This window comes from Natrix helvetica (genome assembly GCF_964273705.1).
Source record: "Natrix helvetica genome assembly, chromosome: 1".
NCBI classification, from domain to species: Eukaryota; Metazoa; Chordata; class Lepidosauria; order Squamata; family Natricidae; genus Natrix; species Natrix helvetica.
In genome coordinates, this window is record NC_138548.1 from 192,148,279 (window position 1) to 192,163,073 (window position 14,795).

The 14,795-nt window shown below is 45.1% G+C and overlaps 1 protein-coding gene across 4 annotated transcripts in view; it reads left to right on the forward strand.

The window, feature by feature from the left end:
• Nucleotides 1-14,795, forward strand: part of PNPLA6 (patatin like domain 6, lysophospholipase) — a 119,763-nt gene that overhangs the window by 3,033 nt on the left and 101,935 nt on the right. For all 4 annotated transcript variants that reach the window (XM_081966134.1, XM_081966135.1, XM_081966137.1 and 1 more), the window contains one exon: nt 10,766-10,846. In XM_081966134.1, the coding sequence (XP_081822260.1) occupies nt 10,808-10,846 (39 nt within the window). In that variant the 5' untranslated portion in view covers nt 10,766-10,807. Of the gene's footprint in view, nt 1-10,765; nt 10,847-14,795 lie in introns of those variants that run through there.

The window sequence follows — 14,795 nt, forward strand, 5'->3', positions numbered from 1 at the left end:
TGAACTATCTTGCTTTGCATGTAATGAGTCTATCTCATATATTAGTTTCACCTTTTAAGTTGCATTCCTGGAATAAATGAATTTTTGCATGATATTCTAATTTTTCGAGTTTCACCTGTATGTGCAAGAGACTAGTATTCAACTTTAGTATTCCAAATTACCAAAAGAAGAATATTTAATGGAAAATTAAAGAAAATTCACAGTGCATTACAGTTACATAAATACAGGGTATTACATGTAACATCCCCTTTAATTTAATTGAAAGATGTATGGTTTATAAATTTTATAAAATAATTTATTGTATTTAATTTAATAAATAATAAGAATAACTTGGAGTTTTTATTTGCTTTCTAAACATCTAGAAATGAGACTAAAGAGTTTACAAATCAGCCATTTGATTTGGTTATATGAAATTTTTTATATTTGGTTAATTTATTGAAGTCTAAGGGTTTTTTTTAATCTGTTAATTTTAATGATTCTCTTAATACTTTTTCATATGTAACCTGGATTTGCATAGCTACACTCGCTTTTGTCTTCACTTTTTTACCCACCCACCCCCACTTTCATCCCAATTTAAAATTTACAACAGCCTAGACACTCTGCTGCACTGCATCTGATGAAGTGAGCCGTAGTTCACAAAAGCTGTTATGCCTTTTAATAAAAAAAATACTAGTTTGAAAAGGTGTTATTAGACTGCTTCTTATTTGTTTTCTCCTTCAGGCCAGGGAAGCTACTCTCTGGGGTGGTAATCAGCTTCTGTTTATCTTCTTTGTGCCTTATAGCCTAAAGAGGAGGTTTCTTAAGAATAGGACAGATGTACAAACCTAGGGAGTGAAGCAATTGTTTTAACTTTGGGCAACAGTAGCTCAAGATCCTGATATTGTGCAACTTGCAGGAAGGATAGTTTTATTCTTGCAGTTAAGCACTCTATTGAAGCCACAGTGGTTCAGGAAAAAACAAAAACAAATGTGTGTCATAAATGTTCATCCCTTGAACAAAACTACTATGGGGCATATTCTTTGAAGGCTATGTTGTTTTCAAGGGAGGGGCATGAGCAGTTTTATTTGTTGGCTGACAGCTACTGTGCAGTACTAATATTTATCCATTGTTTACCTAGCTTTAGGTAAGTACTTTTTTTGCAAGACAATGTGTTACGTGTATGCTATATTTCCATCTGGGATCAGATATTTCTGATTGTGCAGGTGTGGCTGTCTAAACTTATCTTTTTACATCAGTGTCCCTCACTATCACTACATTCCCACTATTGTGTAGATTGAGTTTGTCTATAAATTTCATTGGATGTGAATTATATAATTTGCTATATTGTATATTGATTTATTTAATGTGAGAAATTGCTTGTGTGTTTTTTTTTAAAAAAAAACTTTGGAAGTCATTATCATGAAGCTAAATTTACTCAAATCTAGTTTCTATTTCTTATTTTTTTCCCTAATAAACGTACCTTTTTTGTAGAAATGCCACTCTGGATAAAGTTTAATACAGATATTGTAAGGTATTGGCATTATTTATGTCAATTATTGTGTTATATGCTTGTAGATTAGACATTGTAAGAAGAGGACAGAGCTTGCTTTTAGTTTTCCAGAAATACAGATAGTCCTCAACTTACAACAGTTTGTTTAATGACCATTCAAAGTTAGAACAGCACTGAAAAATGTGACTTATGACCATTTTTCAAAGTTACAACCTTTGTAACATCCCTATGATCATATGATCAAAATTTGGATGCTTGGCAACTGGTTCATATTTATGACTGTTGTTTTGTCCCAAGGTTATGTGATCACCTTTTGTGACCTTCTGACAAGCAAGGGGAAGCCAGATTCAATGGGGAATCCAGATTCACTTAATTACTGGATTACTATTTTAACAATTACAATGATTCACTTAATGGGGAAGCCAGATTCACTTAATTGCTGGATTACTATCTTAACAATTACAATGATTCACTTGACAACTGTGGCAAGAAAGATCACACAATGGGGCAAAACTCATTTAACAAATATGTCACTTAACAACAGAATTTTTGAACTCAATTGTGGTCATACGTTGAGGATTACCTGTATACAGGATGGATCAAAACTAGTAATTTGGTTGATTATCCCTACTTTGCTTATAAAATATAACCATGAATAACACAGATTTCTGCAGTAGGAGCTTCATAATGAGCATAATAATTTCACCCATCTTGCCTATCATCTAAACCAGTGATGGTTAACCCTTTTGCCATCGTGTGCCAAAAGCAAGGGGCATGTGGGGGGTCGTGTGCATGCGTGCCCACACCCATAATTCTATGCACCTGCCCCCATGCATGCATGTTTGACCCCCCACGCTTCCCCCACTTTTGGCATGTGATGGCATGGTGGACCCATTTTTCACCTTCCCCAGGCTCCAGACCCTTTCTAGGCGCCTGTGGAGGGCGAAAAAGCCCCCCCCCCCAGAGGCCAGAAACGGCCCGTTTGCTGATTTCTGGTCAGACCAGAAGGCCCGTGTTTTGCTCGCTCCAGGCTCCAGAAGCTTTCTAGGAACCTGGGGATGGCAAAAATGGCCTCCCGCGGAGGCCCTCTGGAGGCCGAAAACAGCCTGTTTCCTGACTTATGGTGGGCCCAGAAGCCCCAAAAATGAGCTGACCGGGGTGCGCATGCACGCTGGAGCTGAGCTCGCGTGTCCATCGATATGGCTCCACATGCCACCTGTGGCACGCATGCCATAGGTTCGTCATCACAGATCTAAACAATCACCATTTACAGGACTCTAGTGTGTGCCAGAGACAGTAGTGTAGATTTGTTCAGAACATCCTCAGGAGCAATGCCTCATTTCCAATAGTTCAGCTGAAAATTCATTGTACTGATCAGAATGGATAGGTCTTAAGAGACAACAACTAAGGTATTTACAAGTCCAAATCTTACTTTATCACAGCATGATATTATAGCTACTGCCATTTGGTTTATTCCCATATAGCTATCTATAAGTGGAAAAATCATATTAAGTTTATTGTAAACTTGTTTTTTTACAATAAACAAAAGATTTAGAAACTCAGTAAAATCAGTAAAGACATACCCAGGCGCAGGTGTACCATCCGATCATAATCTACTACTTGCCAAAGTCCAGCTGAAACTAAAAAAGATGAAAAACCCAAATCCTCCTAAACAAAGAATTGAAGTGACTTCATCATTAAACATAGAGATAAGATGAAAGAAGAACTAGAAATTTATTTAAGAGAAACAAACAACCTAAATAATGAAGATGTAGAAATGAATTGGAATAAATTTGAAAATGCAATAGTAGAGGTAAAAAACTCAAAACAAAGAGAGGGCTACCACAAAAACAACAGTGGATGATGGATGAAATTCTTCATCTCATGGATGAAAGATGCTCTTATAAAAATAAAAACAAAGAAAAATACAATGAATTTCAGAAGACAATTAGAAAAAAAAATTGACTGGCAAAAGAAAAGTGGTTTGCAAAGAGATGCAAAGAAATAGAACAGACAGAATGTATTCATGATATTTTCAACTTACAAAAAAAGTGAAAGAAGCAGCAGGTGTCTACAAAAGAAAACCAACAATTTAGTTGACGAGGGGAAAAATCATCTTGGATGAGGATGAAAAACAAAAGATGAAAGGAATATATTGAAGAACTTTTTGAGGACACATATTGATATGGGAAATATAACAACTGGACCACATATCACTATAGAGGAGGTTGAACATGCAATAAAAATAGTAAAAACAAGAAAGGCCACAGGACCTGATGATATCCCAGTAGAAAATTTAAAATTACTGGAAGACAATGGGAAGAAAAGTTTACTGCAGCTCTTCAATCAAATATATGAAACAGGATTTGGTATCCAAATGATTGCACTGTAGAGATGTCAATCACGGTATTTACATGTGCTTCATTGATTTTGAAAAAGCATTTGATAAAATAAGACACAGCAAACTATTACAAATCCTGAAACAAGTAGGACTAGATGACAAAGACGTCCGAATCATAAAGAATCAATATTGACATCAGGTAGCAAATGTGAGACTAGGCCAAAAATACTCAGATGATGCAGAAATATGAAGAGGGCTCAGACAGGCTTGTATTCTGTCTCCGCTGTTGTTTAATATCTACTCTTAGTCAATTTTCAACAAAGCACTGGAAAACATTGATGCTGGCCTCAAAGTAAACAATGTGTCAACTTCTAAAGCGTTGCCATGACTATTATCAGGCTAGCATGGAAGGGAAAATTCCATGCATGCCTTCAGCCGGAGTCGGATCTCATGTCTACAGCCTAGTTGGAGAATATGAGTTATTGCGGCTGGAGGTAAGGGCAGACGGGAGGGGACACAGGGGTAAAGTTCAAATACAATTAAGCGAAAGCAGTTTTGGCTCCACAGGAGTCCACACCAGAATGTCGATCCTAATAAATGATTGGATTTCTTTGGAACTTTGTCTCGAGGCTCGTAAATTAATTAGGTCGTCTTCTGGAAACTTCACAGAGAGCCAAAACTGATTTTTTTAAAAAAATTCTGGGTTTCCTGAAGCCCAGGCTCTCCAAGCACTCCCCCAATGTTTGGGCTGCTTGGAGGGAAAATCAGGCAACAGGAGATTGATTGCGGCTGGAGCTATGCTGCAATGCCAAGCAGTGATGCCTTTCTCAGAAGCAGAAGCAAGAGAAGATAAATACTGGTGGAAATTCCCTTGCCCTAGTCCCCAGATATAGGGAAGGGTCTCAAGCAAGTTGGCAAGGGTGGACTGGAGGTGGGACTGGAAACAAGTCAGGCTCCCAAAGCCCCAGATGGAATCCTGAGAGAGTGCAAAAGAGCAACAGAGGGAGGATTTTTACCGAGCCACCCTTCATGATGAGGGGCCATTATGCCACCCAAAAGTGAGGGAAGGGACATCTGATCCTGTTCAAGGGAGGAGATGCAGACTGGAGCAAATCAACTCTAGCCCTATTCCTTGATTCAGCTGATATCCACCTCGAATGCTATGGACACCTCTACCCATCCCCCAGAGCCATGGTGAATGCCATTGCAGAGGGTCTAGAGGGAGAAGAAAGGGAATGGCTAGCAGCCCTCTACAAGAGTAGAGCTCCCCAACTGCAAGACATAGATGACTTCCTGCAACTGCTGGAGGCCAGGTTTGAGGAGGTGGAGGAGGAGGACCCATATGCAGAAGAGGAACTCAGCAACCTAAAGCAGAGGGGCCGCCCCATCAAAGAGCACATCCGTGAATTTAGGAGGGTCATAGGAAGGCTACCTCCTTTACCAGAGCGGGTGCTGGTGCATTATTTCAGAACAAGCCTGGACAAGCAAATTACCCAGGTAACTGCATACTGTGACATCCCAAATCAACTCTCTGAATGGTTCCGAGTAGCAACAAAATTCGACAGCGGGCTGCGCACCAACGACATGACAAAGCAACCGGACATACAAGAGAGAGGTCAACCCGACCTGAAACCACCCAGCCGGCAGGGAACCACACCACCACAGCAGGCTCTGAGAGCAGCCCTCCCTCGAAGTCCACTGAAATGCTACAGATGTGGGGGGATGGGCCACATGGCAGCTGCATGCCCAACCCCAGCCCCAAAACCAAGGCCAAACCCACCACCCAGAGCACGACCAGAACAAGGGTCCAAACGGACCACCAACACGTCCGGGAAAGACCTCCAGGCTGCAAAGGCCCCTTTCCCCTCAGGCGAAAGTGATGAAACCCCAGGCAGCAACAACCAGTCGCCCGAATCATATGACAGCGAGGACACGGGAGAAAATGACCCAATGGTGAGTGAATCAATTCACCCTTTCCTTTTTCCAATACGCCTCACAGCCCCAAAAACAGGAAACCAGGGGGAGTTTCAAGACCTAATAGACTCAGGCTGCACAAGGTGCTTGTTCAACCTAACCACAGTCCTGAAACGGGGGATCAGAGCAAAAAGACTGGCCCACCCGATCCCATTCGAGCACGTCGACCTAATAGGAGGAGCCTATGACACCCGCCTAACTGAACCAGTGAGGCTAGAACTAGCAGATCACTGGGAAGTAATTTGATTCAGAATAGCCCCCCCAAATGACAGACGCAGTCATACTGGGACTTTCCTGGCTAGACAAGTGGGGACCGACCATCTGGTGGCAAGGAGGTACCTGAAGACTTAGGATATCAAGGGGCCCCCAACCCCTCCCACACCAGCAAGCAGAAACACCACCCACACTGGAAAACCCCCAAGAAAGCCCATGAGAACAACTGGCAACCACATCCGACAAAACCCCAGAGGCCAAACTGATTCCGATAGAATATCAAGATCTCGCAGAAGTATTCAGCAAGACTGAGTGTGATGTTCTGCCTCCCCACTGGGAGACAGATTGTGCCATCGAAATCATCCCCGGGGCAAAACTACCCAAGCCCAAACTGTATGCCATGACGCCTCAGGAAATGCAACAGATGGGCAAATACCTAGCAAGGGGGTTCATTGAGCCAGCCAAGCCACGGGTCGCGGCACCAGTCCTCTTCAAAGAAGAAAGAGATGGCACCATGAGGCTGTGTGTGGACTTTCGAGGGATAAATGGGGTGTGCGTACACAACCTATAGCCCTCCCCCTCATGAAGGATATGCTATCTCATCTGGCCAAGGGAAAAGTTTTCATCAAACTAGACCTCAGAGAAGCATACTACCGAGTACGAATCAGAGAGGGAGATGAGTGGAAAACAGCATTCAACTGCCCCCTAGGGAGCTTTCAATTCAAAGTGATGCCTTTTGGACTGCAGGGGCCCCCAGCGGTATTCATGCAGTTAATAAACGAGGTGTTGCACGAGCACCTCTACAAGGGGGTCCTCGTCTACCTAGATGACATCCTTATCTACACGGAGACCATGGACGACCACGTACCCCTGGTCCGCCAAGTACTGGAGAAACTTCTGGCAGCCAACCTGTACGTCAAGGTATCAAAATGTGAATTCCACCGTACACGGTTAGACTACCTGGGTTACCGAGTGTCAAATGCGGGAATAGAGATGGACCCAGCGAAAGTGCAAGCCATCCTAAGCTGGCATCCCCCTCGCACCCTCAGACAGCTACAAAGATTCCTAGGGGTCGCGAACTTCTACAGGCAATTCATCCCCTCCTTTGTGAAGATTGCCAAACCCCTGACAGACCTCCTGAAGACAGGGAGCCCAGGAACGAAACCTCATCCGAGACAATCCCTACCATGGGACCTAACCTGCCAAAAGGCATTCGAGATACTGAAATAAATGTTTGCAAAGGAGCCAGTGCTGAAGCATCCTGACCCCAAGCAACCTTTCGTGATCCAGGCAGACGCCAGCGATGTGGCAGTGGGAGCGGTGCTACTCCAAAGTAACAATCAAGGGAGCTTACAGCCTTGCACCTACATCTCCCGCAAGCTCACAGACACAGAGAGACGATGGGCCGCATGGGAAAAGGAGGCTTTCGCAGTGAGATGGGCACTGCTAACCTGGAGACACCTTTTGGAAGGGAGCCAGAAACCATTCGAAGTCTTGACCGACCACAAAAATCTGGAGGCGCTTAGGACCCTACGGATGCTATCACCCAAACAAGTCCGATGGGCTTAATACTTCAACCATTTTGATTTTGTCTTAAAGCACATTCCAGGCGGGAGGAACTTTCTAGCCGATGCCCTCTTCCGCATGCCTCAGTACAAATGCGAACGGGAGCACGTAGTGGACGCCATCATTCCTTCTACTCAAACAGCTGCCCAAGTAATCACCAGGTGGCAGCGCCATGACTGGCAAGACCAACCCGCAAGCGACCTAACCACGAGACTCAAAACTGAACTGCTAGCAGACCCCTGGTTCCAAAACAACCAACACATCTTGACGAAAAGAGATGACCTTGCATGGAAGGGGACGAAACTTTACATCCCAGAATCCCTATGTACCCTAGTTCTCCAGAGGAGTCACGACACCAAACCGGCAGGCCACTTAGGGTTCCTAAAGACATTACACTTAGCCCGGAGGCAATTCTGGTGGCCTGGCATGAAGAAAGATGTAGATAGTTACGTGAAAAGTTGTACCATTTGCGCCACAATGAAGAGACAACCAGGAAAAACCCCTGGACTACTGCAAACAGTAGCATAGCCAACGAGGCTGTGGGAGGAGATCGCAATGGACTTTATAGTAGAGTTGCCAAAAAGTGGGGGAAACACAGTGATTTGGACTGTAATAGAACTGTTCTCCAAACAGGCACACTTCATACCCTGTAGCGGACTACCCTCAGCTCACAAGGTGGCTAAACTGTTCGTGAAGCATATCTACCGACTGCATGGGGTACCTCGAAGAATTATCTCAGACAGAGGGGTCCAGTTCGCGGCTAAGTTCTGGAGGGAGTTCCTGCGGTCCATTGGGTCATCTCAGGGTCTTAGTTCAGCTTTTCATCCGAGCACCAATGGGGCAGCAGAGAGACTGAACGCCATGGTAGAGCAGTACCTGAGGTGTTACGTGAACTATCAGCAGTCCAATTGGGCAGACCTTTTATCTTTTGATGAGGTCGCGTACAATAATGCTGTCCATAGTAGCACAGGACTCACGCCATTCAAAATAGTGAGCGGTATGGACTTTGTCCCAATGCCTGAGTATCCAAGGGATCCCCCCTCCTCAGTCAGCTTGGCTGACTGGATGTCGATGCTGAAAGCGACCTGGGAAAATGTTAAAAAGTCACTGGCTAAAGCGGCACAAACCTATAAGAAACAGGCAGACAAACACTGGCTCTGCAACGGCCATTCCGGGTGGGAAAGAAGGTTTATCTCTCCACAAACTATTTGAGATTAAAACTGCCTAGCAAGAAACTGGGGCCAAAGTTTATGGGACCATTCCCTATAGTAAAGATCATCAACCCAGTCACAGTGCAATTGAAACTGCCTCGATTGTTGGGGAAGATACACCCAGCATTCCATAGCAGTCTCTTAAAACCTGTGATTGGATCCACTCTGAGACCACTACCCCGGGAGCACCCGGGTCATATGGTGATAGGGGGCCAAACCCATTATGAAGTTCAGCGTATCCTTGATTCAAGGTGGCACAAGAGACAACTCCAATATTTAATCAAGTGGAAGGGCTACCCCTTATCAGAGGCATCTTGGGTGAAAAGTAGAAATATCCAGGCTGATCACCTTATAGCAAAATTCCATGCAGAAAATCCAAGCAAGTCTGGGGGAGGGACACATCCCTAAGTTATGCACCTGTACTCAAATTGCTTTGTTTTATACAGGTCGCTTTCAGGAAGTGAGGGGAGCCAGATGTCAATGCCTAAGACATTTCCATGACTACTATCACCTTGAGAAGGGGAGGGAAATTCCATGCATACTTTTGGCCAGAGTAAAAGTCTCATATTTCTGTTCTGGGATGTGAATGCGCATGTCCAGAACCCTGCCATAACGTCCTGTTGGAGAATGTGATTGATGACCTCAACCAGAGGGGAGGGGGCACAGGGATAAAGGTCAGACGCCATTAAATGTGATTTAGTTTCAGCTACACAGAAGTCCGTGCTAAGATGTTAGTCCTAATAAATGAATGGTTTTACTTTGAATTTCGTCCCGGGGCTCGTAAATTAATTAGGTTAACTCTTGGAACCTTCACAGTGTGTGCATGTGATGGGAAAATGGGAGGGGAAGAATGAAAGCTTGACGAAGAGCAGGAGAGTTTGGACTCTCCAGTTTGTGCCGGTACCCAAGGCCATGCACCATGAGAAAGAATGTGAACAACTCAGTGTTCTCAAAACACCTAAGCAGACTCTTATTAGCTGACAACAGACTGGTCATGGGGGGAGGGCTGGGATGTGGGGAAACTTTCTGTTTCTTTTGAGCATGGGAAATTTAGAGCCTGACTACTGAAATCAATGTCTTTTAGTAAAAAAAAAAAACATATCACTTCAACCAAATGGAGTTGAGGATCTTTTTTTCCTAAGAGATCAGACTGGGGCACAGTCTGACATTAACTGTAACTACAGATTCATGTGACCTTTATGTTTGATTCATTCAGATTCATTTCCTTCATTGGAGCTTTGAGTTAATTAATACAAATTTTCTTACATTTTTCTCAAATTTGTTTCCATATATGTACTGTTTTCCCCCCTTATCTACTTTCTGAAGTTAATAATTTATATTGACAAATATTTCAAATCTGTTTCTGAAATCTATGTCTCTGGCCTTTTTCACAGCATATTAGAGTATTAAAAAATCCTTAGAGATAGTCCATATTTCCATGACCTCCCCCCCCCCCCCCGACATTAGAACCACTACTGACCTCCGCTCCTTCCGACAGAAATTGAAGACTCACCTGTTCCGACTGGCTGGTCTGGCATAATTATAACGTTTTCCTCCTGGCATACACACTCTTATTGGTTTTTAGAGGGATTGTCTCTTTTAAATTTAATTTTACAGGATATTGGGATTTTAATTTTGTATATCCTGATTTATTTATTCAGCTGTACAGTTTGGCATATTTTTATCCTCCTCACATATCTATTTATTTAATAATTTTAACTTGTTGTATTTTTGCTACGGACTGTACACCGCCCCGAGTCCCTTTTGGGAGAGGGGGCGGTCTATAAGCGCTAATAAATAAATAATAATAATAAATAAATTTAACAACTGCAGAGCCAGTATTTGTATTGTATAGACATTTCCCCCCCCTTTAACTCAATCTTGTCCAGTTCTCAGAGATTGCCCGAACTTAATGAGCGGAAGTATGTATATATAATCCTGCAGCTATTTGCATTTTTCTCTTGCCTGCAGGGTCCTTCATGGCCTAGGCTTGGAAAAAAGTCGATAGCCATCATGGGGCAAAGTGAATCGGAGCCACAGAAGGAGGAAGAGGTATAACCACCATGGTTTTCACTAATGGGTAGCTGCTAATCTACATCCTCCTGCTCTTCCTCTCTTTCTCTCTTTCTTTTGCTCAGTAAACTTTCTCAAGTGGAGAATCCAATAGTACTGTATATGTGCCTTTCACCATTCCCTGCTTAATAAATAGTGCATGCTTAGCTAGCCATCATGCATCTTTTTTTGTGCCATGTAGAGGCCATTTTGCTTTTAAGCACAAGTTTGCATGCTTATGTTTCCAAAAATCAGCTTGTTGGCATACCTCTTTATATTGCATTGACACTTAATGCAATATGGTTCTTGTCAATGAAACATTTAGTGTATGAATGGAATATAGTATCTAGTACATCCTGTTCATCTCTATACTTGTGCTCTTCAAATAATTACAATAATTGGCAAACCACATGTCCAAGGGCTACTGTCAGGTTCTGAAAGGAAACACAGAAACAGTTTGAAAATGCAGTTTATCTTTCCTACGGCACAAACTGACCAGCAAAGCACTAAGGCAATGAATAAATTGTCAGAGCTGCCACCCTGTGCTCCCCACCACCTTTTATAGTTACTTGGTAATTAGGATAAACACCACCCCTGCGTGTGCGCACACCCATCACGTGACCCAGAGCGAAAACCACCTGGCAATTAATCATGGATTGTTCACAGTCAGTTATCAAGAGCTTTGTAGATATCTCAGCTGGACTGCTTGTGTAGGAGGGGTCTTTACATCTGGTAAGCATGAGGCCTGGTAGCTGGCCCAATTTTCTCCCCTGAATGGCAGCTCCGGGCCTCTGGGCTGGCCGGAGCTGACATGCAGCCCCTCTACCATGGAGACAGCATCTGGGGAGCTAATAATTAAAGTCAGGAGTCGAAGGACCCCTTCCCCCCAGTTTTGTGGGATGTCTGCAGTGGAATCTTGCTACCAGGTGGGGCGCCCTACAGTCCTTGCTATGAACTCATGAGGCCTTCAACGGGATAACCTTTCCATAAAACAAGGTATTGTAACCATCCTCTGTGCCACCTGGTATCTAGTATATCTTGGACTACATAGTGCTGTTTCCCATCTACAGTAACCGGGGCTGGCGGCCATAATGGGTCTCCTCTGATATTAGATGCCTGAATTGATCAGAGCAGGCTGCAGTGGAAGACTGGATCTGTTTTCCCCAGTAAGGGGGGGGGGAGGAGTCTTAGCTGCACTGTGACCAGGTTAATAACTCGCACAATTGGGAAAGGCCCAATGAATTTGGGCCCGAGTTTCTTACATGGCAATGGCAGCCTCCAATATTTAGTGGAGAGGTATACCCTTTGGCCTATGTGGAAAGGTCCTTGCGCCTTCTGCTTTTTGTCGACGTTCTTTTTATATGTGGCAAAAGAGTGACATAGTGCATCCCTCACCAGTTTCCAAATCTTTTGCATCTGGGCTATCCACTCCTGTGAGGTTGTGTCATCTGGGCGCCACAGAAGGGCACTCTGGAATTGGAACGAACTCTCCCCCTGTAGTCACATGAAATGGGGTAAACTCCGTACTTTTGTGTACTGCATTGTTATATGCAACTTCTGCAAAGGGGAGGAGTTCAGCCCAATTGGTCTCTTGATACTGCACGTAATACCTTAAGTTTGTTTGTTTGTTTGTTTGTTTGAATTTATATGCCGCCCTTCTCCAAAAGGACTCAGGGCGGAGTACAACATTAAAAAACACACATCCCAAAAGTTAAAAAAAAATTAAATCCATATCCAAAAAAACCAAACCGAGTTTAAAAGACAATACATTTAAAATAAGTTAAAATTAACAGGCCAGGCTGGCTTGCTGGAAAAGCTAACTTTTTAGGGCGCGTCGGAAGGACCGGAGGTCAGAGATTATGCAAAGCTCCGGGGGCAGCTCATTCCAGAGGGAAGGCGCTCCCACGGAGAAGGCTCTTCCGCTGGGGGTCACCAGCTGACACTGTCTGGCCGACAGCATTGCAGTAGTCCAGGCAAGAAAAGACGAGGGCATGAGTGACTGTGCACAGAGCATCCCGATCCAGGAAGGAGCGCAATTGACGTACCAGGCGAACCTGGTAAAAGGCCCCCCTGGTCACGGCCGTCAGGTGTTCTTCTAAACTAAGCCGTGTATCCAGGAGGACTCCCAGATTGCGAGCCTTCTCTGAGGGGGCTAAAATTTCTCCCCCTATCGTCAAAGATGGGACAAGATGTACAAATCGGGATGACGGAAACCACAGCCACTCAAGTCTTGGAGGGATTGAGCTTGAGCCTGTTTCTCCCCATCCAGATCCGCACAGCCTCCAGGCATCGGGACATCACGTCGAGGGCATCGTTCGGGTGGTTTGGGGTAGAGATGAAAAGTTGGGTATCATCAGCATATTGATGATACCGTACTCCAAAACCACGGATGATCTCGCCCAGCGGTTTCATGTATATGTTGAACAGGAGGGGTGAGAGAACCGACCCCTGGGGCACCCCACAAGTGACGTGCCTGGGGGTCGATTTCTGCCCTCCAGTCAACACAAACTGCAACCGATCCGACAGGTAGGAGGAGAACCACCGTAAAATGGTGCCCCCCACTCCCAACCCCCCGAGTCGTCACAGTAGGATACCATGGTCGATGGTATCGAAAGCCACCAAGAGGTCTAATAGGACCAGGACAGAGGAACAGCCCCTGTCCCGGGCCCGCCAGAGATCATCGACCAACGCGACCAATGCCATCTCTGTGCTGTACCCGGGCCTGAAACCCGACTGAAACGGATCCAGGTAGACAGCTTCATCCAGGTATTGGGGAAGCTGACGTGCTACCACACTCTCGACAACCTTTGCTACAAAGCGAAAGTTGGTGACCGGACGATAGTTGGCTAAAGAAGCTGGGTCCAGGGAAGGCTTCTTGCGGAGGGGCCTCACCACCGCCTCCTTCAAGGCGGTGGGAAAGAACCCCTCTCTCAATGAAGCGTTGGTAATCGCCTGGAGCCAGCCTCAAGTCACCTCCTGGGAAACCGAAACTAACCAAGAGAGACATGGGTCCAGCACACAAGTGGCCGCACTGAGTCTCCCCATAATCCTGTCCATGCCTTCGGGGATCACAGGGTCAAACCCATCCCAGATTGTCTCCTCAAGATTCATTCCCGTGGGCTCGCCCAAATCTACCCAGTCAGAGTCCAAGCCTGTCCGGATCTGAGCAATTTTATCCTGCAGATACTGAACAAATTCTTCAGCCCTACCCTGCAAGGGGTCTTCCCCAGTTCCTTGGTTAAGTAAAGAGCGGGTCACCCTAAACAGGGCGGCTGGGCGGTTATCTGCGGACGCGATAAGAGCAGGAAAAATATTACCGTTTTGCCGCTTCTATCGCCACTAAGTAGGATTTAATATGAATTCTTACTAGTGTTCGATCAGATTCGGACCGGCTGGCCCTCCAGCCACTCTCTAGGCGTCTTTTCCGGCGTTTCATCTCCCGGAACTCCTCGGTAAACCAGGGAGCCATCCGGGATCGATACTGGGTCAGAGGCCGCAAAGGCACAACGCGATCCAAAGCCCCAGCGGCAGCCCTATCCCATGCTTCCACTAGGGCTTCGGTCGAGTTGTGAGCAAGGGATTCAGGAAAAGTCCCAAGCTCCATCAGAAACCTTTTGGGGTCCATCAGGTGTCTGGGGCAGAACCATCTAGTCGTTCCGCCTCCCTCCGGCGAGGGGTAGCGGTATGGAAATCAAGCCTGATGAGGAAATGATCAGACCATGACAAGGGTTGAATTGAAATATCCCCTAAATCTAGATCATTCATCCACTGCCCAGAGACAAAAATCAGGTCGAGCGAGTGTCCCCCATTATGGGTGGGGTCTTGAATTAACTGAGTTAGGTCCATAGCTGTCATGGAAGCCATGAACTCCTGAGCTGACTCGGATGTCTCGCCAATGGAAGGCAGATTGAAATCCCCCAGGACCATGAGCCTGGGGAAATCAACCGCC